This window comes from Aegilops tauschii, chromosome 2, assembly GCF_002575655.3.
Source record: "Aegilops tauschii subsp. strangulata cultivar AL8/78 chromosome 2, Aet v6.0, whole genome shotgun sequence".
NCBI classification, from domain to species: Eukaryota; Viridiplantae; Streptophyta; class Magnoliopsida; order Poales; family Poaceae; genus Aegilops; species Aegilops tauschii.
In genome coordinates, this window is record NC_053036.3 from 15857608 (window position 1) to 15884180 (window position 26573).

General features: G+C 39.1%; 2 protein-coding genes across 2 annotated transcripts; both read right to left on the reverse strand.

Annotated features, from left to right (window-relative positions):
* Window positions 1–598: 598 nt before the first annotated feature.
* LOC109756453 (obtusifoliol 14-alpha demethylase) lies at window positions 599–9632 on the reverse strand. The gene is made up of 3 exons (XM_045232473.2): window positions 7433–9632; window positions 3177–3678; window positions 599–1805 (listed from the first exon to the last, which is right to left on the reverse strand). The coding sequence occupies exons 1-3, from the start codon at window positions 7531–7533 to the stop codon at window positions 807–809; spliced, it is 1602 nt and encodes a 533-aa protein (XP_045088408.2). The 5' UTR covers window positions 7534–9632; the 3' UTR covers window positions 599–806.
* Window positions 9633–13318: 3686 nt separating this feature from the next.
* LOC123496983 (obtusifoliol 14-alpha demethylase-like) lies at window positions 13319–21655 on the reverse strand. Its single transcript, XM_045232474.2, has 3 exons — window positions 20149–21655; window positions 15899–16400; window positions 13319–14528 (listed from the first exon to the last, which is right to left on the reverse strand). The coding sequence occupies exons 1-3, from the start codon at window positions 20247–20249 to the stop codon at window positions 13530–13532; spliced, it is 1602 nt and encodes a 533-aa protein (XP_045088409.2). The 5' UTR covers window positions 20250–21655; the 3' UTR covers window positions 13319–13529.
* Between the last annotated feature and the right edge of the window lie 4918 nt (window positions 21656–26573).

The following is a 26573-nucleotide window of genomic DNA, read 5'->3' on the forward strand; positions in this document are numbered from 1 at the left end:
TGGCAGGCCCCCACATTGGCAGGAACGGTCAAAGAGTCAACCGAGTCAGCAGTGAAGTAGCAAAAATAGATATTATGACCTAAAAGACGGCCTCCCGCATCAACGGGAACACTCAAAGAATCAACCGAGTCGGCACACACCGGAGTGCAAATGATAAAAGTTTGCCCTCAATTGTGAGGCCCATATTATCCGAAAGGGTCAACTGAGTCTCCTCTTCCCTAAGGTTGACATGGCCAAACGATGGATCCCAGTGTATGCAAACGACAAAAGTTGACAGCAAACTAACGACAACCGACGGAGACGGCGCGGAGTGTCATGGACCTAATTTCTTTGCAAGTGTTAGTGGCACATACCAAAATACGCAAGTTTGAGTGGAAGAACTCAAATATGCAACTTTGGCGGTGGGATGGACCGACTTTTCCCATTGTAAAAGATCTCTAGTGAGTATGTAGTGATACTAAATTTCTTGCCTAAAGGTGTCTAGCTTATCTACACCTACTAAGTCTATTATTACTCTGAAGTGCACTAGTTAGGTCATCGCAACACATCCTTGCATAAATAGAACAATAAACTAAATGTAGTTGTAGATAAGTAGAAACATACACCAATAATTGTTATAGTCTTATAGAATATGGCCGACTAGCCAAATGTTTTGACAATTAAGTGGAAGTAATCAAACATGAAATTATACATAACCTGGCCTTATGATACTCATAAAACCATAGACAACTAGCCAACATGTATCACCACACTCACACAAAGCTACAGATCCATGAAAATACATGTTGCTAGGCCGATGACATATCCTAGATTCCAGGCACACGGTATCGCTTATAACTTACCATCACTTTCCCTTTAGGCTCTAATGCATACTTGCTCCAATCTGTCTTGGGAAAAGGAGAAGTCAATTTGAGTTCAAAATTTCTCAGCAAATGGCTCCATATAATTTTGATTTGCATAAAAGCATAGGCCTCCCCAGCGCAAACATGCCTTCCACCACCGAAAGTTCCATAAGAGAATTTACCACCAACTTTGTCCTCATCTCTTCCGGAACGAAACCGATCGGGGTCATATACCTTGGGGTCCTTGTAAATGTGTGGCAATTTGTGGGTTAGCATTACAAGATTTACTAAGGTGTCACCTTTCGGAATGTCGTATTCAACGCCCTCTTTTGTCCTCACTATGATGTTCTTTTGTGCTTGGCGAACCAACCCAAACGATATTGGATTCATGCGTCCAGCCTCTTTGATGCAACTATGTAGTGTCTCCATCTCTAGCAAGACATTATAGTCTATCTTGTCCCCATATGTCCTCATTATTTCCTTTTGCTCATTGAAAGCAGCATCTAAGAACTTTTCATGGGTCAATAGGCAAGCTCCAGTCCAGGTGGATACGACAGCGCTTGTATGTTTTCCAGCAAATATCAACGCGATTATCATTCCCGCAACAGCCGCTTCTGTTGTACAGCGGCCGTCTTTATACCTGGAATCCATCAACTTCTGGAGCACATCCTCCTCGATGCGGTTGCATATCTTTCGTGACCTCAAAATCTCTGTAACGATCTCCGTAAGCTTAATGCGAGCTCGATCGCGTCGCCTGTTTACTGGAATAGGGATATATGGGAGCATGAAACTGACCAAGTTCACTCCTTCTTCAATTTCAGTAAACAGTGTGTAAAACTCGCCAAATATCTTCTCTCGAACCTCTTTTCCGAGCAAGCATCGACTTGCGATCAACATGAGTATATGGTTGAACTCATATTTTAGATCGACTACCCCCACATCTCCCCATTTTCCAAAGTAGTCCTGTTGAATATAATACATTATCACAACGTCTATTAGTTGTGTTAACCCTATGTAGCAAATTCACAAGCACGGAAAATTTGTGCACATATATAGCATCTCGAAATATTATAACTTTTAGGAAACATTGATATAATATTTGTATTGTGCAACATGTCTGAGCTAACGAAATATATGTTACACTAATATGATGCAAATTAATAATTCATTTTTCAAATGAATATTTATCTTTCTAGTACAATAATTTCAAACAGAAAAATTGTCCATGTAGTACATTGTATAGAGGTTTAAAATTTTAAACAATATTTCCAAAATTTTGGTAATTTCGTGGGTGCCCGAATCCTACTTACCCCAACAGTATGGACTATATTTTTTAAAAAAAAATATCTGAATTCATAATATAAATGAAATAAATATGAATTGGATAATTTTTTTCATATTTATTAGAGGTCCAAAATAATATTGGTATCAAAATTCTAAACCTTACCCTACCAAATACCATGGAAGCCCAATTGTTACATTTAAGAAGGACTGATGTACCTAGTTATTAATAATATACTGACCCTGTTTTCATAGTAGTTTGGTTACAAAAAATGATTTTCTGATAATGTTTCCCATCTTATTTTGATACCGTTCTGCATAGTAACCAGATTAAGTGACAAACTATACAGACTTCTAAAGAAAAAAAATGAACAAATAGTGTTATTTACATTTGTTTACTTGTTTATTGTACCATTTTACAAAGGAGAACTACCTGAGCATGGATATCAGACTAATTTTATCTATGGCACGTACAGACTACTTTAAACAGTGTGGATTTTATCATAGTTGTATTAATTTAAGAAGTATATATAATCTCATTCCAGAATACATTAATTGCATAATAGAAAAATTGCATGTGGTTAAACTTAACTACTTTTTCATTAATAAACAATTCAGAACTTGCAGAAAAAATAGAAAATTGTTAGATAGGACTTCGCCCACTAGATACTTATTTTAACAAATTATACTTACAATTTTACAATAACCTTAAGGGTCCTCTTTCTCTCTCGAGACTTTGCAAAGTAAGAAACATTGTCTATTTAGGGAGTAACATGAAGTATCAAGTAGGTTATTTAGTGATCTTTTGAGCAAACAATCTAACTTCATTGATTAAATTAAATAATGCATAGCACACTGGACTAAAAAACAAGAAACTGGAATGAAAACAAAAGATTAGAGTCAAAGTTGTTGTCTTGAGAATTTGAAAAGTAAAAAAATTTCATCTATTTTGAAATGAACAAAAGTATCAAGCTTTGTATACTTCTTGAATCAATTGCAAGTTCTGTTCAGAAATCTAATTATGTGAGTAGGCACGATGACTGATATTCTTACCTCCACTTCACGAAGCATGGGGTCAACATGGCTCCTCAGCTGTGATGGCTTTAGAGCATCAATGTAGAAGCGAATCTCATCCATTCGAGTGGAGCAATCTACGGCAAATCCATTCTCTTGGCCAAACATGGGCACAGTGAACTCATTGAAATTACCTTGGGAAACCTCTGACTCGGAACCTTGAAAAAAGGGACCAGACACCTCTAGCCCGACCAAGAAGCTTATCCTTTTCCAAAGAATACTAACTGTGAAAACACTGCCAAACTTGTTATACAGATAGGTCATTGTAACTTCGGGGCCCTTTGTACACAGGGTAGGTAAGAGTTTTAGAAGAGCAATGCTATTCACCACAGGTGGAGGTGGTCGTGTACAAACTGGATCAAAGGTGACTCTTGCATTTGCAATCTTGATGACTATTGCGGTGATGAGAATAATAGCTAGGACCAACAACATAGTGCCAATTGTCAAGTCCATGCTGCTATGGTTTGTAATTATGTTGGTACTGCGAAAACATGAAAATCATAAGTATGGAGTTAAATTATTTGTGACTGCTAGATAACTTCATGTATGTACCATTAACCCAAAAATATGGTTTGAAGGAAAATTATAAGGTTGACCCTAAGTAGGAAACAAAAACCATGCCTCCAAGGACTTGAACATAAGTGATGAACAGAATTGTACATTCCACGTCCCCAACCAAACAAGCTAAGATCGCTTTCTTAAACTACAAATTAAATATGACCAAGGCAAGCAAGCTAATTAAAACTTAAATGCAAATATGTTAGGAAATTAAAAGTTTCTAAAGTGTCATATCTACTATGCATGTTGTATCGATATGTAATCTTATGAATATGACACATTAATCTCCATAAAGGACGTATCTTGGTAAACCGAAATGTCCTTGGACCTAAATCTACTCACAGGAAACAAGGCTAATGCACTAAATTTACCATACTGCCTAAGCATTTTCCTTTTCACTTCTATTTTCACTTGATGATAATTACCACAATAATAAATAAGTAAAATGCATAACTAACAGGTTTGTGATGATAGAGAAAAGGTCTGGTTTACGCAAATGCCTATTTCGTGAATGATATCGGCCACTGCTATATCTGCTCCAGCCTATGTCTAACCCACAAATATCCCGAATTTGCGAAAATGACAAATTTTCTTTGTTCAGTTAATGCAATAGGGTTTCAACATTGTGAAATAAAATAAAAACTCCAGAATCATTGGAAGTGCAAAAGCTTATCGTAGCCTGGCAATTTCCATCAACATTAAAGTATAGGAAAAGTTGAATAATATATTATGTATAAACTGCGTGACTTAAATATGGGAAACCTGGAATAATACATTCACTCATAGTAAGAACATATGTGATTGTATTCATTCGTTACCGGCAGGCGAATATTGCTAATTAAAATATTGACTAACTAGATTATATTGCTATAACATAGTAGTTCAATTCACTAGATTTAGGGGTCCAATCCATGTACTAATAGAAAACATACTAAAGACAACCCGCAGGTACCCGTCGGGAGATTCTGCAACAATTACTTCTGTTATCATTGTCGGAACATGAGTTATCTCACTAGGATGCATTGTTGGCCAACTTCGTAACTCATGATGGTGTTAGGCCACACAGGCACGACGGCTAAGCATTGACATGTGGGCCCATTAGTACCAAGGATCTGTCTTAGCGGGGAAAAGGTACCGGATGCATTTTTGCAAATAATATACAGGGTGCCTATGGATGAGCGACGAATTGCTGGGGGCGGAGGCGGGGAGGGGCAGTAGATCTGAGACTAGAGTGCAAAGTGTGCTGAATTTTCCCACCCATCGACACATCAAAAAATACCATGAAAACTCTTAGCCAAGGGCATCTATGGTACCCTCTATTTTCTCTCTCTCAATTTCCTATTACAAACTTGCACAGCGTGCTATGCATATATGCATTGACCTGGGCTAGCTAGCTAAAACCGACTTGGACTCAAAATTGACCAACCTAACCGAATCAGACTAGTATACTAACTCCTCGGAGCCTTTGCTCCATAGGTTTTCAGCTCTAGAACGCCTAGACTGTTAACCCTTTGTACTGCCTTTTCTCTATAAAATTTCGGCCAATGGCCCTTCGACAGACTAGTACCTAACTCCTACTTCCGTAACCAACTAGCTCAAACTACCACATGGCGTATGTGGTAAGCTATATACAAAAACCAACATATCGAAACTAGCTCAAACTTGGCTAGTGCTCGTACATCACTAAGCCAAACCATGCACCACTCGGTCACAATTAACCTATCACAGCACGAACGTTACGAGAACACATCTCTTATGTGCATGCACTTCTAGTACGTACTGCATGTACACGTACACTACTAATGCATGGAAATCTTCCAAACTCACCTCTACAACAAAGAGAAAGAGGAAAATTCTTGAAAATATAAAGGATAAATTTATGTACGCATGAGAACCAAAATACTAATTCCTACGAGGCTAAGCAATAGTGTGGTGTAGATAGGGCAAGATGTAGTTACAGCACTAATCTTCTATTATCAAAAATAGAAAAAATAGGCTAGAAAATCTCACAAAAATCAGAAACATCTCACCATTGATATTATTAATCAATAAATCAGGACCAATAGATCTAAGAAGCAACTTATTAACATTGAAGTTGAAAGAATTTACCAACCTAACGCTTAGGTAATCTTCCTAGCAGCCTAATGCAAGGAGGACCTCCATGGAGCAAAGGCGAGAGGGCAATGATGTACTCACACGGGAACCTTTTCCTTACATCAGTCCATTAAACCTCAGGTAATATATTTCTACCACACAAAATATATTGTTTATGTCTTCAATGTCCTTCTAATTAATACACATGATTGTACATTGCATTTAGTACTCTGTTACGTCACTTGGAGCTAATTAGACTTTATAAGAACACAATATATTTGTTCTCTCATATCATTTTTTACTCGTGCCATTTTTGCATTGTTCAGACTGTGCTTTTATATATGGATCATTGTTTCATAGTACTAAGTGCTAAGCTTATGTAATTTCTTTGTTATAGTGAAATTTGCTTGTACAATCTTTATGAATGTATATTACTACTAGCAGGCTTGGAACCATGGGGCATCCAAAATGATATTTTCAAAGGAATGCGTGGAATTGATTGGTGAGTAAAATTTGTATTTCTGCGACACAAACTGTGTTTATTCAGCCCTCACTTTGGTAGAGTTGAGCATTTAGGTTTATCTTAGCAATAAATGATCTATCTAGGCAAAGTATCTCATACCAATTCAATTCTATATTGTATTTTATATGGATTATGTATTTTTTGTATATAAATAACCTAGGTTCATGTAAAAGAGCATAATGGAGAAATGGTTAAGTAGCAAGGCATGATGGTTTTGGTAGTAGTATTCAAGTACTTTGTGGTAAAACATTTTGAATCGGTCGTATTTTTCATTATGCTATAAGGGAGATGGAGAAAACAATTCGAGGATAGGAGATTCATGGATATAAAAAACGACAACAAGAATTTGCATTAGGTATGTTATCACAAATAATGTCCCATACTATCTCTAATCCAAAATGTATATTGCAGTCTATAAATTAATAACTATATCATCACTGCTTCGTATGAGCGGTTTGCTTTCTCAAGAAAAATAACTATAACGTCTAAAATAAGACAATGATATTACTAGATTAATCCTAGCAATATTTTTGTGTATAATTATTTTTTTGTGAGGCAACATGTTTGTAGAGATACTGGAAATCAAAGCACCATGGTGAGAACCATGTCAATATCCTAGAAGACTTATATTTTTGATCGGAGTAAGTAATTTCTTCCTGGCTTGCTTGCGAGCATGAAGCTTATGTGCTGCAGCGGGGCCATAGGTAGATTATTTAAATTAAGGGATGTGATACATGTGGGCTCTGACTGAAATAAGTAGGTAGCACCTTTATTTGTTTTTGGTCAAAATAAACATGCCACCTTACGGGCCTGAAATAAATATAACTGTAGTTGAAGACTTCTTACGATAAAAGTTTGATTGATCATTAACCAAATTATTATTTTGAATAGGTTAATAATAATTATAGATGTTGTCCTCGCAAAAAAAAGATGTTGCCTGGGCATGTGTATGGGTACTTTGCTAGTGCAACACTAATAGTTTGGATATCTAATGCAACTAACAAACTTCAAAGAATTCACAATCACACAAATAATATAAGCGTTAACACATCAAGCATACCTGAACAAGAACTTCAACTCCTGCAACTGCAAGCACATGCTTCCTGAACTCGTTCCGTGTGGCCTATATATATAGAAGGACCGAGTCTTTAGAAAAAACATTTGCGCAGTCGAAATCCGTCTACAGAGTAAGTTAGGCGTACATTTAGTTTCAATTTAAGAACTGCCAACTGCCAAACCTTCAACCACCACAGGCAAAATCGGATGTACGTACATTTATTTTGTATGGTATGTCATTTAGATGAGCAACTATTATTTACACATTTAAAGTTTTGCGAAAAGTCTTCTTTTTTCATGGCATGTCAACAAAACAAACTGAACATTTTAAGCTCTTTTTAGTACCTTTCTTGTAAAGTAAAAAATCAACATATCTTCTCACGAGCACTTAAAGTACTCCTCCCGGTACATGCTTCCTCAACCCGTTCTGTATGGCTTCCATATATAGAATGGATCGAGTTCCAAAAATTCATTTGGGCGGTCTAAATCAATCTCCAATAAGTTAGGTGCTCATTTACTATCAGTTTAAGAGAGCACGGGCCGTCACATTAATTCAACTGCCAACCACCCAACATCCACGTCTATCAGGTACTACCTTCGTCCTGGTTTATTGTTCCCTTTTGTAATCTGTGACAAACTTTGACCAAAGATTTAACTAATGAAATGTTAATGCATGTCAACAAAAAATATATCGTTTGATTCGTATTTGAACGTAGTTTTCAATGATATAATTTTTGGTGGCATGCATAAATATTTTGTTAGTTAATTTATGGTCAAAATTTGGCATGAAATACAATGGGGACCAATAAACCAGGATAGAGGTAGTAATATGCACAACAGCTCGGCAACCCGAAGCATCTGCTCCCGACTAAAACTAATACTATTTTAGTTCTTCCAAACAGTACTAATTACGTGTACGACTATAGAACGTATGGTTTCATAAAATTCCTCAGCGCAATGATCTGTGTACAGATAGTCTACTTTTTTTTTTACTTTTAGCCATAATTACTTGTGATTGTAAATAAACACAACACTCGTAAAGTACCAAAATCACCATAGGGCTGTCTGGCTGTAGATGCAGAGACGCACTCTCTGTCCATAATGTAGTGCATATAAATTTTAAGTTAAACTTTGTAAATTTCCACCAAGTTTATGGAGAAAATTATTTATATCTATAACATCAAGTATAAATAATATGAAAATACATCTCCTTATGTATCTAATGATATGTATTTGATATTCTGGATGTAGATGTTTTTTGCTATAAAACTTGGTCAAAATTTGTAAAGTTTGACTTTTGAAAGAAAAGAAAAAACCACTTACGCTACCCCACTCATGATGACCGAGAAGCGAACACTCACGCCTACACTGCGGTCTAAACCATTGTGCTCGAGAGATGTTGCATTTATTTTTCTTTTCGACGGAAGATATGTTTTATCTCTCTGATGCCTACTTCAGAAAAGACTGCCTGAAAATTGCAGCCAGATGCGCCTACTCCAGTCCAAATTGCGGCAGGCGAACACGCCGATGAATAACTGAAACATTTTCTCTCCTAAGTGGAAGCTTGACGGCGCGGCCATCTTGGTCTCTTTCTCCTTGCCGACGTCGTCGACGTTGGACACGGAGTAGTCCTCATCCTTCACGGCCAGGAGCACCAGGACGGCCAGCAGCGGGTAGCTGACGGTGCACAGCCCCCAGTTGACGATCAGCTGCGACAGCAGGGACGTCTTGTGGGTGTCGACCTGCCATGCCACGGCTGCTCCTGCACTCTCCACACCCTTGTAGAAGCCGACGTATCTGCATTATAAGTTGGAAATTTTGTTCAGACAGCTACTTGATATATTGACCAACACCAATTGCATACACTTTAGTTCAGAAGAGCAATTTTATTGACCAATACCAACACCAAATGCATTATGCATGAGTATGCCCACCTTCTACTTGAAAGAAGTAGCAAATGCATGTTAAGGATGATGCATGAGACTGTCCAGACTCGAGAAAGTATTACTTACACACCAAGGCCTCTGCACACAGACTATTATGACACTAGGGACCATTTTAGTTTATTTCTTAGGACCAGCCTATGGAGAGCAACATTGTGAATTTATTCTAATAAAAGAGAAGGAAAAGGTGGCTGGATAAGAATCCTTATCTATCACAATCTATCAGGAATCAAATTTATTGTTATAAGCACATCTACTATATCTAAATAGGAGCACCCCACTACATGATTTCTCTTAACATGCAGGCTATCCACATCATCCTACCATGTCATCAGTTCTCCACCCATCCCGTTGTACGTGAGACATGCAGCCTATCCATATTCACTAACGCGAGCATAATCACGAACCAACCTGAGGTTGAATGGTTAGAGGGACTGTGGTATCCCCAGCCCACCAGGGTTCAAGTCCTGGTGCTCGCATTTATTCCTGGATTCATTTCAGGATTTCTAGCTCATAGGGGTAGGATGTGCGTGTGTGCGTTCATAGGGGTAAGTGTATGCACGTGTATATGAGCGCTTGCGTCTGTACTGTGTTAAAAAAACGCGAGCATAATCTTCGGTAGATCTCGCGTGCAAGATAATTAGCAAAAGAAAACGTCCTGACTAGACTGCATGCAAACACAATCAATTACGTCCATGCAGCGGTTCCACGGATAGACATTAATGTAGAATCGCAAATATATCTTGCTAGCTATTAACACGGGATGTCAAAAAGGGAAACTGCTTTGACTAATACTCGGGCGGTTCCTTCATCTCAGGAATAAATCTCCACCGATTCCTAACAAAATATCGACCGGTTCTTCTCATCTTCCCAATATCATCTCTACCTCTCTCTCTCTCTCTCCATCTTACGCCGCCGGCGCCGGCCATGGGTCCATCACCATCGGAGACCCGCGCACTGCTGCCATAATACTTGATTGTTTGGGCGCCACGAACGCAACGACCAACATCCTTGTGGGCGGTCAGGTCTCTGATGAGACCTACTCCTTCGACAAGTCGCTGACCCTGGTCGAGATCTTCCAGCTCGCGGGAGGTGCCCTCCCCAAGAAAGGCTCGCTGGTGGTGGTGCTCACGGACCAGTATGTGGTCGTCGAGCACTTCTGCAGCGCGCTTCGGCCTCCACGGGAACACCTATTGTTCAATGAAAGAGGTTCAGCTTTTCTTACCTTTTTGCTCATTTGCTCATGTATTTGTATGCAATGGAAAGCATGCCATAATTCAGTTTGGGTTATTCAAATACTAACACGATTTACACGGGGATTATCTTTATATCTTCCTATTTGACTTGCAGGCAGAGGTAGCAGTGCTAGATTGGCGCACCTTATTTGCAATGGTGTAACTATACACTAACCCTTTTTATATGATCGGTTTTTATACACTCATACAGTATTGTTTTTTTTCTGCCATCCAATGCTGTTTGCCAGACGTTTCTGCACTGAAGCATGCAGCTTCAGTCATTTGTGCACCTGCATTTCTGTAATATGGATTATATATGTTTTAATTTTTTCTTCAAAACTGTAATCTTCAGTTTGAGTGACACCATCAGTTCAAGGCCAAAATCTGTCTCAGCACTTTTATACCCCTTTAGAAATTGTGACAGGATTAATGTAAATACTTTTGCCTCTCTTGAATCTTGATAGATCTCTTAAATCACCACATTAGTTCTAATGATGACCAGTAAAATATTATTGCAGAAGTTACTCACATTACTGAACAATCTTGCATTACCATGCATACCCGTGAAGCATCACTGTGATATTACCTTGCATCCTCATAGTTGGTCAACAAACGCGGCTGCTATGAAAGAACTGTAGCATCTAATTTATGTAGTTCATGCATGATATTGTTATGCTTAGGCTGTTGGTAGTTTCTACTCGCTAATACTTTGGCCATTGTGAGTAGAAATTAATAAAACATGCATTTGAGGTCTTAGTGTTTGTGATTCTCAACCTACATATTTTTCTATAACTATATTACCTTTTAGATTTAGAGATCACTTCCCCTTAAGATTTTCACATTATAGTCGCTTTCTACAAATTCCCGCCGCAATGCGCGGGGTGTCATCTAGTTACTACCAATATATAGGAGCAGAACATGTGGGCAAGAATTTCTAAAGCTGGATAACACTAGGTTTCAGACAGCAGGCAAGACTCTCACACCTAATTTCCAGAGGGGGAAAGAGTGAGACTGAAATGATGTTTCCCTTGTAGTTAGATTTTGGAATGAGGCAGCATTCAGAAATCAAGAGATGGGGATCGTATCTTGATGTAATCATCCTTGTGTCTTAAGTCTTAACTAGTACAGTACTATCTGCCGTGATGGTCATGGCACTTCAATCCCCCAGGTCATCACACTCACTTCAGTTCAGTATTGTATTTTACATGAAAAAGATGACCCCCTTTCCACACTGATGATGATTTAGATGGCATGTTTCAAGCATTTTAATATTGAACCTAGCCGTGTGAAGCGATCGTGGGACGAGTGTCATTAAAGTTGTATCTTCCCGGTGAGCTGACACATGCCCAGACATGACTCACCTAACTACCTGCCCGCTCGACACCTATACGACAAGTGACAACTTGATCGATGAGGTGGAGCGGTGGCAAGGTAGTGGAATTCTTGTCGGGCTCGGAGCTTGCCAGGCTCAGGGCTTGCCGGGCCGTCGCCAACTCCCCAGCAAGATCCCAAGCTTGATCTTCTGAACTCTTAATCTCTGGATTAGAGGCCTTCTTCATATCTTTTTATCTGGTCTTGAGTTTATCTTTAGTTGCCCCTGGCAAGCCTTGCCGTCGCGAAGGTTACCACTGCTTGTGCATAAGTCTGGGGTCCTAAGGACCCAAATCTTAGTACACTGACAATAAGTGTCTCCTTCAGCACTTCTAGTCCGTCTTGACCAACTTGGAAGGTATAATTGTTTCTAAGAATTCTTCATTTAGTTCAATCATAGTCATAAATTATATATCTAAATCCTCTAAGTTGTTACTATTCTTGCCGCTACAATCAATCCTTTCCAGTTTATTTGTCTCAAGGAACACTAATATCTTCTCAAGATAATCAAATAGTTACCCCATACAAGACTAGTAACAACTTGTGTGCGACCAAAATGCTAGTCATAGATACTCTCCTCTGCTCTTCGTTGGGACGATTACTATTGGGATACTTACAAGAAGGTGCTACACTACCATGTGTGTCTAGACCATCAATTTTCAACATGCAGGAATGGTAAAAAGAGTCTCCTTGTTATTGTTTGTGGGCCCACATCGGAGTAGCAAGGTGGAAATTATGGTTTCAATGGCAGGCCCCCACATTGGCAGGAACGGTCAAAGAGTCAACCGAGTCAGCAGTGAAGTAGCAAAAATAGATATTATGACCTAAAAGACGGCCTCCCGCATCAACGGGAACACTCAAAGAATCAACCGAGTCGGCACACACCGGAGTGCAAATGATAAAAGTTTGCCCTCAATTGTGAGGCCCATATTATCCGAAAGGGTCAACTGAGTCTCCTCTTCCCTAAGGTTGACATGGCCAAACGATGGATCCCAGTGTATGCAAACGACAAAAGTTGACAGCAAACTAACGACAACCGACGGAGACGGCGCGGAGTGTCATGGACCTAATTTCTTTGCAAGTGTTAGTGGCACATACCAAAATACGCAAGTTTGAGTGGAAGAACTCAAATATGCAACTTTGGCGGTGGGATGGACCGACTTTTCCCATTGTAAAACGATCTCTAGTGAGTATGTAGTGATACTAAATTTCTTGCCTAAAGGTGTCTAGCTTATCTACACCTACTAAGTCTATTATTACTCTGAAGTGCACTAGTTAGGTCATCGCAACACATCCTTGCATAAATAGAACAATAAACTAAATGTAGTTGTAGATAAGTAGAAACATACACCAATAATTGTTATAGTCTTATAGAATATGGCCGACTAGCCAAATGTTTTGACAATTAAGTGGAAGTAATCAAACATGAAATTATACATAACCTGGCCTTATGATACTCATAAAACCATAGACAACTAGCCAACATGTATCACCACACTCACACAAAGCTACAGATCCATGAAAATACATGTTGCTAGGCCGATGACATATCCTAGATTCCAGGCACACGGTATCGCTTATAACTTACCATCACTTTCCCTTTAGGCTCTAATGCATACTTGCTCCAATCTGTCTTGGGAAAAGGAGAAGTCAATTTGAGTTCAAAATTTCTCAGCAAATGGCTCCATATAATTTTGATTTGCATAAAAGCATAGGCCTCCCCAGCGCAAACATGCCTTCCACCACCGAAAGTTCCATAAGAGAATTTACCACCAACTTTGTCCTCATCTCTTCCGGAACGAAACCGATCGGGGTCATATACCTTGGGGTCCTTGTAAATGTGTGGCAATTTGTGGGTTAGCATTACAAGATTTACTAAGGTGTCACCTTTCGGAATGTCGTATTCAACGCCCTCTTTTGTCCTCACTATGATGTTCTTTTGTGCTTGGCGAACCAACCCAAACGATATTGGATTCATGCGTCCAGCCTCTTTGATGCAACTATGTAGTGTCTCCATCTCTAGCAAGACATTATAGTCTATCTTGTCCCCATATGTCCTCATTATTTCCTTTTGCTCATTGAAAGCAGCATCTAAGAACTTTTCATGGGTCAATAGGCAAGCTCCAGTCCAGGTGGATACGACAGCGCTTGTATGTTTTCCAGCAAATATCAACGCGATTATCATTCCCGCAACAGCCGCTTCTGTTGTACAGCGGCCGTCTTTATACCTGGAATCCATCAACTTCTGGAGCACATCCTCCTCGATGCGGTTGCATATCTTTCGTGACCTCAAAATCTCTGTAACGATCTCCGTAAGCTTAATGCGAGCTCGATCGCGTCGCCTGTTTACTGGAATAGGGATATATGGGAGCATGAAACTGACCAAGTTCACTCCTTCTTCAATTTCAGTAAACAGTGTGTAAAACTCGCCAAATATCTTCTCTCGAACCTCTTTTCCGAGCAAGCATCGACTTGCGATCAACATGAGTATATGGTTGAACTCATATTTTAGATCGACTACCCCCACATCTCCCCATTTTCCAAAGTAGTCCTGTTGAATATAATACATTATCACAACGTCTATTAGTTGTGTTAACCCTATGTAGCAAATTCACAAGCACGGAAAATTTGTGCACATATATAGCATCTCGAAATATTATAACTTTTAGGAAACATTGATATAATATTTGTATTGTGCAACATGTCTGAGCTAACGAAATATATGTTACACTAATATGATGCAAATTAATAATTCATTTTTCAAATGAATATTTATCTTTCTAGTACAATAATTTCAAACAGAAAAATTGTCCATGTAGTACATTGTATAGAGGTTTAAAATTTTAAACAATATTTCCAAAATTTTGGTAATTTCGTGGGTGCCCGAATCCTACTTACCCCAACAGTATGGACTATATTTTTTAAAAAAAATATCTGAATTCATAATATAAATGAAATAAATATGAAATGGATAATTTTTTTCATATTTATTAGAGGTCCAAAATAATATTGGTATCAAAATTCTAAACCTTACCCTACCAAATACCATGGAAGCCCAATTGTTACATTTAAGAAGGACTGATGTACCTAGTTATTAATAATATACTGACCCTGTTTTCATAGTAGTTTGGTTACAAAAAATGATTTTCTGATAATGTTTCCCATCTTATTTTGATACCGTTCTGCATAGTAACCAGATTAAGTGACAAACTATACAGACTTCTAAAGAAAAAAAATGAACAAATAGTGTTATTTACATTTGTTTACTTGTTTATTGTACCATTTTACAAAGGAGAACTACCTGAGCATGGATATCAGACTAATTTTATCTATGGCACGTACAGACTACTTTAAACAGTGTGGATTTTATCATAGTTGTATTAATTTAAGAAGTATATATAATCTCATTCCAGAATACATTAATTGCATAATAGAAAAATTGCATGTGGTTAAACTTAACTACTTTTTCATTAATAAACAATTCAGAACTTGCAGAAAAAATAGAAAATTGTTAGATAGGACTTCGCCCACTAGATACTTATTTTAACAAATTATACTTACAATTTTACAATAACCTTAAGGGTCCTCTTTCTCTCTCGAGACTTTGCAAAGTAAGAAACATTGTCTATTTAGGGAGTAACATGAAGTATCAAGTAGGTTATTTAGTGATCTTTTGAGCAAACAATCTAACTTCATTGATTAAATTAAATAATGCATAGCACACTGGACTAAAAAACAAGAAACTGGAATGAAAACAAAAGATTAGAGTCAAAGTTGTTGTCTTGAGAATTTGAAAAGTAAAAAAATTTCATCTATTTTGAAATGAACAAAAGTATCAAGCTTTGTATACTTCTTGAATCAATTGCAAGTTCTGTTCAGAAATCTAATTATGTGAGTAGGCACGATGACTGATATTCTTACCTCCACTTCACGAAGCATGGGGTCAACATGGCTCCTCAGCTGTGATGGCTTTAGAGCATCAATGTAGAAGCGAATCTCATCCATTCGAGTGGAGCAATCTACGGCAAATCCATTCTCTTGGCCAAACATGGGCACAGTGAACTCATTGAAATTACCTTGGGAAACCTCTGACTCGGAACCTTGAAAAAAGGGACCAGACACCTCTGGCCCGACCAAGAAGCTTATCCTTTTCCAAAGAATACTAACTGTGAAAACACTGCCAAACTTGTTATACAGATAGGTCATTGTAACTTCGGGGCCCTTTGTACACAGGGTAGGTAAGAGTTTTAGAAGAGCAATGCTATTCACCACAGGTGGAGGTGGTCGTGTACAAACTGGATCAAAGGTGACTCTTGCATTTGCAATCTTGATGACTATTGCGGTGATGAGAATAATAGCTAGGACCAACAACATAGTGCCAATTGTCAAGTCCATGCTGCTATGGTTTGTAATTATGTTGGTACTGCGAAAACATGAAAATCATAAGTATGGAGTTAAATTATTTGTGACTGCTAGATAACTTCATGTATGTACCATTAACCCAAAAATATGGTTTGAAGGAAAATTATAAGGTTGACCCTAAGTAGGAAACAAAAACCATGCCTCCAAGGACTTGAACATAAGTGATGAACAGAATTGTACATTCCACGTCCCCAACCAAACAAGCTAAGATCGCTTTCTTAAACTACAAATTAAATATGACCAAGGCAAGCAAGCTAATTAAAACTTAAATGCAAATATGTTAGGAAATTAAAAGTTTCTAAAGTGTCATATCTACTATGCATGTTGTATCGATATGTAATCTTATGAATATGACACATTAATCTCCATAAAGGACGTATCTTGGTAAACCGAAATGTCCTTGGACCTAAATCTACTCACAGGAAACAAGGCTAATGCACTAAATTTACCATACTGCCTAAGCATTTTCCTTTTCACTTCTATTTTCACTTGATGATAATTACCACAATAATAAATAAGTAAAATGCATAACTAACAGGTTTGTGATGATAGAGAAAAGGTCTGGTTTACGCAAATGCCTATTTCGTGAATGATATCGGCCACTGCTATATCCGCTCCAGCCTATGTCTAACCCACAAATATCCCGAATTTGTGAAAATGACAAATTTTCTTTGTTCAGTTAATGCAATAGGGTTTCAACATTGTGAAATAAAATAAAAACTCCAGAATCATTGGAAGTGCAAAAGCTTATCGTAGCCTGGCAATTTCCATCAACATTAAAGTATAGGAAAAGTTGAATAATATATTATGTATAAACTGCGTGACTTAAATATGGGAAACCTGGAATAATACATTCACTCATAGTAAGAACATATGTGATTGTATTCATTCGTTACCGGCAGGCGAATATTGCTAATTAAAATATTGACTAACTAGATTATATTGCTATAACATAGTAGTTCAGTTCACTAGATTTAGGGGTCCAATCCATGTACTAATAGAAAACATACTAAAGACAACCCGCAGGTACCCGTCGGGAGATTCTGCAACAATTGCTTCCGATATCATTGTCGGAACATGAGTTATCTCACTAGGATGCATTGTTGGCCAACTTCGTACCTCATGGTGGTGTTAGGCCACACGGGCACGACGGCTGAGCATTGACATGCGGGCCCATTAGTACCAAGGATCCGTCTTAGCGGGGAAAAGGTACCGGATGCATTTTTGCAAAAAATATATAGGGTGCCTATGGATGAGCGACGAATTGCTGGGGGCGGAGGCGGGGAGGGGCGGTAGATCTGAGCCTAGAGTGCAAAGTGTGCTGAATTTTCCCACCCATCGACACATCAAAAAATACCATGAAAACTCTTAGCCAAGGGCATCTATGGTACCCTCTATTTTTTTTCTCAATTTCCTATTACAAACTTGCACAGCGTGCTATGCATATATGCATCGACCTGGGCTAGCTAGCTAAAACCGACTTGGACTCAAAATTGACCAACCTAACCGAATCAGACTAGTATACTAACTCCTCGGAGCCTTTGCTCCATAGGTTTTCAGCTCTAGAACGCCTAGACTGTTAACCCTTTGTACTGCCGTTTCTCTATAAAATTTCGGCCAATGGCCCTTCGACAGACTAGTACCTAACTCCTATTCCCGTAACCAACTAGCTCAAACTACCACATGGCGTATGTGGTAAGCTATATACAAAAACCTACATATCGAAACTAGCTCAAACTTGGCTAGTGCTCGTACATCACTAAGCCAAACCATGCACCACTCGGTCACAATTAACCTATCACAACACGGACGTTACGAGAACACATCTCTTATGTGCATGCACTTCTAGTACGTACTGCATGTACACGTACACTACTAATGCATGGAAATCTTCCAAACTCACCTCTACAACAAAGAGAAAGAGGAAAATTCTTGAAAATATAAAGGATAAATTTATGTACGCATGAGAACCAAAATACTAATTCCTACGAGGCTAAGCAATAGTGTGGTGTAGATTGGGCAAGATGTAGTTACAGCACTAATCTTCTATTATCAAAAATAGAAAAAAATAGGCTAGAAAATCTCACAAAAATCAGAAACATCTCACCATTGATATTATTAATCAATAAATCAGGACCAATAGATCTAAGAAGCAACTTATTAACATTGAAGTTGAAAGAATTTACCAACCTAACGCTTAGGTAATCTTCCTAGAAGCCTAATGCAAGGAGGACCTCCATGGAGCAAAGGCGAGAGGGCAATGATGTACTCACACGGGAACCTTTTCCTTACATCAGTCCATTAAACCTCAGGTAATATATTTCTACCACACAAAATATACTGTTTATGTCTTCAATGTCCTTCTAATTAATACACATGATTGTACATTGCATTTAGTACTCTGTTACGTCACTTGGAGCTAATTAGACTTTATAAGAACACAATATATTTGTTCTCTCATATCATTTTTTACTCGTGCCATTTTTGCATTGTTCAGACTGTGCTTTTATATATGGATCATTGTTTCATTACTAAGTGCTAAGCTTATGTAATTTCTTTGTTATAGTGAAATTTGCTTGTACAATCTTTATGAATGTATATTACTACTAGCAGGCTTGGAACCATGGGGCATCCAAAGTGATATTTTCAAAGGAATGCGTGGAATTGATTGGTGAGTAAAATTTGTATTTCTGCGACACAAACTGTGTTTATTCAGCCCTCACTTTGGTAGAGTTGAGCATTTAGGTTTATCTTAGCAATAAATGATCTATCTAGGCAAAGTATCTCATACCAATTCAATTCTATATTGTATTTTATATGGATTATGTATTTTTTGTATAAATAACCTAGGTTCATGTAAAAGAGCATAATGGAGAAATGGTTAAGTAGCAAGGCATGATGGTTTTGGTAGTAGTATTCAAGTACTTTGTGGTAAAACATTTTGAACCGGTCGTATTTTTCATTATGCTATAAGGGAGATGGAGAAAACAATTCGAGGATAGGAGATTCATGGATATAAAAAACGACAACAAGAATTTGCATTAGGTATGTTATCACAAATAATGTCCCATACTATCTCTAATCCAAAATGTATATTGCAGTCTATAAATTAGTAACTATATCATCACCGCTTCGTATGAGCGGTTCGCTTTCTCAAGAAAAATAACTATAACGTCTAAAATAAGACAATGATATTACTAGATTAATCCTAGCAATATTTTTGTGTATAATTATTTTTTTGTGAGGCAACATGTTTGTAGAGATACTAGAAATCAAAGCACCATGGTGAGAACATGTCAATATCCTAGAAGACTTATATTTTTGATCGGAGTAAGTAATTTCTTCCTGGCCTGCTTGCGAGCATGAAGCTTATGTGCTGCAGCGGGGCCATAGGTAGATTATTTAAATTAAGGGATGTGATACATGTGGGCTCTGACTGAAATAAGTAGGTAGCACCTTTATTTGTTTTTGGTCAAAATAAACATGCCACCTTACGGGCCTGAAATAAATATAACTGTAGTTGAAGACTTCTTACGATAAAAGTTTGATTGATCATTAACCAAATTATTATTTTGAATAGGTTAATAATAATTATAGATGTTGTCCTCGCAAAAAAAAGATGTTGCCTGGGCATGTGTATGGATACTTTGCTAGTGCAACACTAATAGTTTGGATATCTAATGCAACTAACAAACTTCAAAGAATTCACAATCACACAAATAATATAAGGGTTAACACATCAAGCATACCTGAACAAGAACTTCAACTCCTGCAACTGCAAGCACATGCTTCCTGAACTCGTTCCGTGTGGCCTATATATATAGAAGGACCGAGTCTTTAGAAAAAACATTTGCGCAGTCGAAATCCGTCTACAGAGTAAGTTAGGCGTACATTTAGTTTCAATTTAAGAACTGCCAACTGCCAAACCTTCAACCACCACAGGCAAAATCGGATGTACGTACATTTATTTTGTATGGTATGTCATTTAGATGAGCAACTATTATTTACACATTTAAAGTTTTGCGAAAAGTCTTCTTTTTTCATGGCATGTCAACAAAACAAACTGAACATTTTAAGCTCTTTTTAGTACTTTTCTTGTAAAGTAAAAAATCAACATATCTTCTCACGAGCACTTAAAGTACTCCTCCCGGTACATGCTTCCTCAACCCGTTCTGTATGGCTTCCATATATAGAATGGATCGAGTTCCAAAAATTCATTTGGGCGGTCTAAATCAATCTCCGAATAAGTTAGGTGCTCATTTACTATCAGTTTAAGAGAGCACGGGCAGTCACATTAATTCAATTGCCAACCACCCAACATCCACGTCTATCAGGTACTACCTCCATCCTGGTTTATTGGTCCCTTTTGTAATCTGTGACAAACTTTGACCAAAGATTTAAGTAATGAAATGTTAATGCATGTCAACAAAAAATATATCGTTTGATTCGTATTTGAACGTAGTTTTCAATGATATAATTTTTGGTGACATGCATAAATATTTTGTTAGTTAATTTATGGTTAAAATTTGGCATGAAATACAATGGGGACCAATAAACCAGGACAGAGGTAGTAATATGCACAACAGCTCGGCAGCCCGAAGCATCTGCTCCCGACTAAAACTAATACTATTTTAGTTCTTCCAAACAGTACTAAGTACGTGTACGACTATAGACCGTATGGTTTCATAAAATTCCTCAGTGCAATGATCTGTGTACAGATAGTCTACTTTTTTTTACTTTTAGCCATAATTACTTGTGATTGTAAATAAACACAACACACGTAAAGTACCAAAATCACCATAGGGCTGTCTGGCTGTAGATGCAGAGACGTGCTCTCTGTCCATAATGTAGTGCATATAAATTTTAAGTTAAACTTTGTAAATTTCCACCAAGTTTATGGAGAAAATTATTTATATCTATAACATCAAGTATAAATAATATGAAAATACATCTCCTGATGTATCTAATGATATGTATTTGATATTCTGGATGTAGATGTTTTTTGCTATAAAACTTGGTCAAAATTTGTAAAGTTTGACTTTTGAAAGAAAAGAAAAAACCACTTACGCTACCCCACTCATGTGTTGCTTGCCTACGATGACCATGGGCTCACCGCTAATCTCTAGCCCCCATACTCTCGCCCCTCTTGCCGCGGGGTTGCCAGCCATGGTAGTTAGAATCGTGATTTTTAATCGGACCTAACTATCTTGTATAAACATATATTCTACTAAGCATAATCGCATAATCAAAGGGGTTTGTTTGGATCGTAAAGTCATATAATTGTATAATAGAATTGTCATTCTGACTACATTATTGCTAGATATGTCACTGTGGTAGCGCTCCATAGCCAAAGGTGGCAAGATCTCCCTCGAATGGACTTTACAATGTGTAAGCGGGGTGGAGGTATTTTTCGAACCTTCGTTCGAGCCGATGTTCGAGCCTCAATTACGGCCAGTGATGAGCGTCGGCATCCCTCTCCATGTGTTGTTTTTAGGTCTCCTGCCTCATGGGCATGCAGATCTGGCCCATTGGCATGAGCGGGAGACATCCATATTGTTGGGGAACGCAGTATTTCAAAAAATTTCCTACGATCACGCAAGATCTATCTAGAAGTTTCGTCAGCACGACGGCGTAGTGACGGTGATGATGAAGGTACCGACGCATGGCTTCGCCTAAGCACTACGACAATATGACCGAGGTGGAAATCTGTGGAGGGGGGCACCGCACACGGCTAAGAAATCAACTTGTGTGTCTATGGGGTGCCCCCTCCCCCGTATATAAAGGAGTGGAGGAGGGGGACGTCCGGCCTCATAGGGCGCGCCCCAAGAGGGGGAATCCTACTCCTACTAGGAGTAGGTTCCCCCCTTTCCTAGTCCAACTAGGAGGGGGGAGGAAGGGGAAGAGGGAGAGAAGGAAAGGGGGGCCGGCCCCCCTCCCCAATTCGGATTGGGCTTGGGGGCGCGCGCCCCTCCACTTGGCCGCCTCCTCATCTCTTCCACTAAGGCCCATGAAGGCCCATTCACCCCCCGGGGGGTTCCGGTAACCCCCCGATACTCCGGAAAATGCCCGGACCTATCCGAAACCTTTCCGGTGTCCAAACATAACCTTCCAATATATTAATCTTCATGTCTCGACCATTTCGAGACTCCTCGTCATGTCCGTGATCACATCCGGGACTCCAAAAAACCTTCGGTACATCAAATCACAAAACTCATAATACATATCGTCATCGAACGTTAAGCGTGCGGACCCTACGGGTTCGAGAACTATGTAGACATGACTGAGACTCATCTCCGGTCAATAACCAATAACGGAACCTGGATGCTCATATTGGTTCCTACATATTCTACGAAGATCTTTATCGGTCAAACCGCACAACAACATACGTTGTTCCCTTTGTCATCGGTATGTTACTTGCCCAAGATTCGATCGTCGGTATCATAATACCTAGTTCAATCTCGTTACCGGCAAGTCTCTTTACTCATTCCGTAATGCATCATCCCGCAACTAACTCATTAGTCACATTGCTTGCAAGGCTTATAGTGATGTGCATTACCGAGAGGGCCCAGAGATACCTCTCCGACAATCGGAGTGACAAATCCTAATCTCGATCTATGCCAACTCAACAAACACCATCGGAGACACCTGTAGAGCATCTTTATAATCACCCAGTTACGTTGTGACGTTTGATAGCACACTAAGTGTTCCTCCGGTATTCGGGAGTTGCATAATCTCATAGTCATAGGAACATGTATAAGTCATGAAGAAAGCAATAGCAACAAACTAAACGATCATAGTGCTAAGCTAACGGATGGGTCTTGTCAATCACATCATTCTCTAATGATGTGATCCCGTTCATCAAATGACAACTCATGTCTATGGCTAGGAAACTTAACCATCTTTGATTAACGGGCTAGTCAAGTAGAGGCATACTAGTGACACTCTGTTTGTCTATGTATTCACACATGTACTAAGTTTCCGGTTAATAGAATTCTAGCATGAATAATAAACATTTATTATGATATAAGGAAATATAAATAACAACTTTATTATTGCCTCTAGGGCATATTTCCTTCAGTCTCCCACTTGCACTAGAGTCAATAATCTAGATTACATAGTAATGATTCTAACACCCATGGAGTCTTGGTGCTGATCATGTTTTGCTCGTGAGAGAGGCTTAGTCAACGGGTCTGCAACATTCAGATCTGTATGTATTTTGCAAATCTCTATGTCTCCCTCCTTGACTTGATCGCGGATGGAATTGAAGCGTCTCTTGATGTGCTTGGTTATCTTGTGAAATCTGGATTCCTTTGCCAAGGCAATTGCACCAGTATTGTAACAAAAGATTTTCATTGGACCCGATGCACTAGGTATGACACCTAGATCGGATATGAACTCCTTCATCCAGACTCCATCATTTGCCGCTTCCGAAGCAGCTATGTACTCCGCTTCACACGTAGATCCCGCCATGACGCTTTGCTTAGAACTGCACCAACTGACAGCTCCACTGTTCAATATAAATACGTATCCGGTTTGTGACTTAGAGTCATCCGGATCAGTGTCAAAGCTTGCATCGACGTAACCATTTACGACGAGCTCTTTGTCACTGAGGGAGTCCTGGATTAGGGGGTCCTCGGATAGCCGAACTATATACTTTGGCCGGACTGTTGGACTATGAAGATACAAGATTGAAGACTTCGTCCCGTGTTCGGGTGAGACTCTCCTTTGCGTGGAAGGCAAGCTTGGCAATTCGGATATGTAGATCTCCTCCCTTGTAACCGACTCTGTGTAACCCTAGACCCCTCCGGTGTCTATATAAACTGGAGGGTTTAGTCCGTAGGACAACAACAATCATAATCATAGGCTAGCTTCTAGGGTTTAGCCTCTGCGATCTCGTGGTAGATCAACTCTTGTAATACTCATATCATCAAGATCAATCAAGCAGGAAGTAGGGTATTACCTCCATCGAGAGGGCCCGAACCTGGGTAAACATTGTGTCCCCCGCCTCCTGTTACCATTAGCCTTAGACGCACAGTTCGGGACCCCCCACCCGAGATCCGTCGGTTTTGACACCGACAGTCACCTCCATAAATGAGAAACATATCCTTAGTCCTCTTCAGGTATTTCAGGATGTTTTTGACCGCTGTCCAGTGATCCACTCCTGGATTACTTTGGTACCTCCCTGCTAAACTGATAGCAAGGCACACATCAGGTCTGGTACACAGCATTGCATACATGATAGAACCTATGGCTGAAGCATAGGGAATGACTTTCATTTTCTCTCTATCTTTTGCAGTGGTCGGGCATTGAGTCTGACTCAACTTCACACCTTGTAACACAGGCAAGAACCCTTTCTTTGCTTGATCCATTTTGAACTTCTTCAAAACTTTATCAAGGTATGTGCTTTATGAAAGTCCAATTAAGCGTCTTGATCTATCTCTATAGATCTTGATGCCCAATATATAAGCAGCTTCACTGAGGTCTTTCATAGAAAAACTTTTATTCAAGTATCCTTTTATGCTATCCAGAAATTCTATATCATTTCCAATCAACAATATGTCATACACATATAATATTAGAAATGCTACAGAGCTCCCACTCACTTTCTTGTAAATACAGGCTTCTCCAAAAATCTGTATAAAACCATATGCTTTGATCACACTATCAAAACACTTATTCCAACTCCGAGATGCTTGCACCAGTCCATAAATGGATCGCTGGAGCTTGCACACTTTGTTAGCATCCTTTGGATCGACAAAACCTTTGGGTTGCATCATATACAACTCTTCTTCCAGAAATCCATTCAGGAATGCAGTTTTGACATCCATTTGCCAAATTTCATAATCATAAAATGCGGCAATTGCTAACATGATTCGGACGGACTTAAGCATCGCTACGGGTGAGAAGGTCTCATCGTAGTCAACTCCTTGAACTTGTCGAAAACCTTTTGCAACAAGTCGAGCTTTGTAGACAGTAACATTACCATCAGCGTTAGTCTTCTTCTTGAAGATCCATTTATTCTCTATGGCTTGCCGATCATCGGGAAAGTCAACCAAAGTCCATACTTTGTTCTCATACATGGATCCCATCTCAGATTTCATGGCCTCAAACCATTTCGCGGAATCTGGGCTCATCATCGCTTCCTCATAGTTCGTAGGTTCGTCATGGTCAAGTAACATGACCTCCAGAATAGGATAACCGTACCACTCTGATGCGGATCTTACTCTGGTTGACCTACGAGGTTCGGTAGTAACTTGATCAGAAGTTTCATGATCATCACCATTAGCTTCCTCTCTAATTGGTGTAGGAATCACTGGAACTAACTTCTTTGATGTATTACTTTCCAATTCGGGAGAAGGTACATTTACCTCATCAAGTTCTACTTTCCTCCCACTCACTTCTTTCGAGAGAAACTCCTTCTCTAAAAAGGATCCATTCTTAGCAACGAATATCTTGCCTTCGGATCTGTGATAGAAGGTGTACCCAACAGTTTCCTTTGGGTATCCTATGAAGACACATTTCTCCGATTTGGGTTCGAGCTTATCAGGTTGAAGCTTTTTCACATAAGCATCGCAGCCCCAAACTTTAAGAAACGACAACTTGGGTTTCTTGCCAAACCACAGTTCAAATGGTGCCGTCTCAACGGATTTAGATGGTGCCCTATTTAACGTGAATGCAGCCGTCTCTAAAGCATAACCCCAAAACGATAGCGGTAAATCAGTAAGAGACATCATAGATCGCACCATATCTAATAAAGTGCGGTTACGACGTTCGGACACACCATTTCGCTGTGGCGTTCCGGGTGGCGTGAGTTGCGAAACTATTCTGCATTGTTTCAAATTAAGACCAAACTCGTAACTCAAATATTCTCCTCCACGATCAGATCGTAGAAACTTTATTTTTTTGTTACGATGATTTTCCACTTCACTCTGAAATTCTTTGAACTTTTCAAATGTTTCAGACTTATGTTTCATCAAGTAGATATACCCATATCTGCTCAAATCATCTGTGAAGGTCAGGAAATAACGATACCCGCCGCGAGCATCAACACTCATCAGACCGCATACATCAGTATGTATTATTTCCAACAAGTCTGTTGCTCGCTCCATTGTTCCGGAGAACAGAGTCTTAGTCATCTTGCTCATGAGGCATGGTTCGCAAGCATCAAGTGATT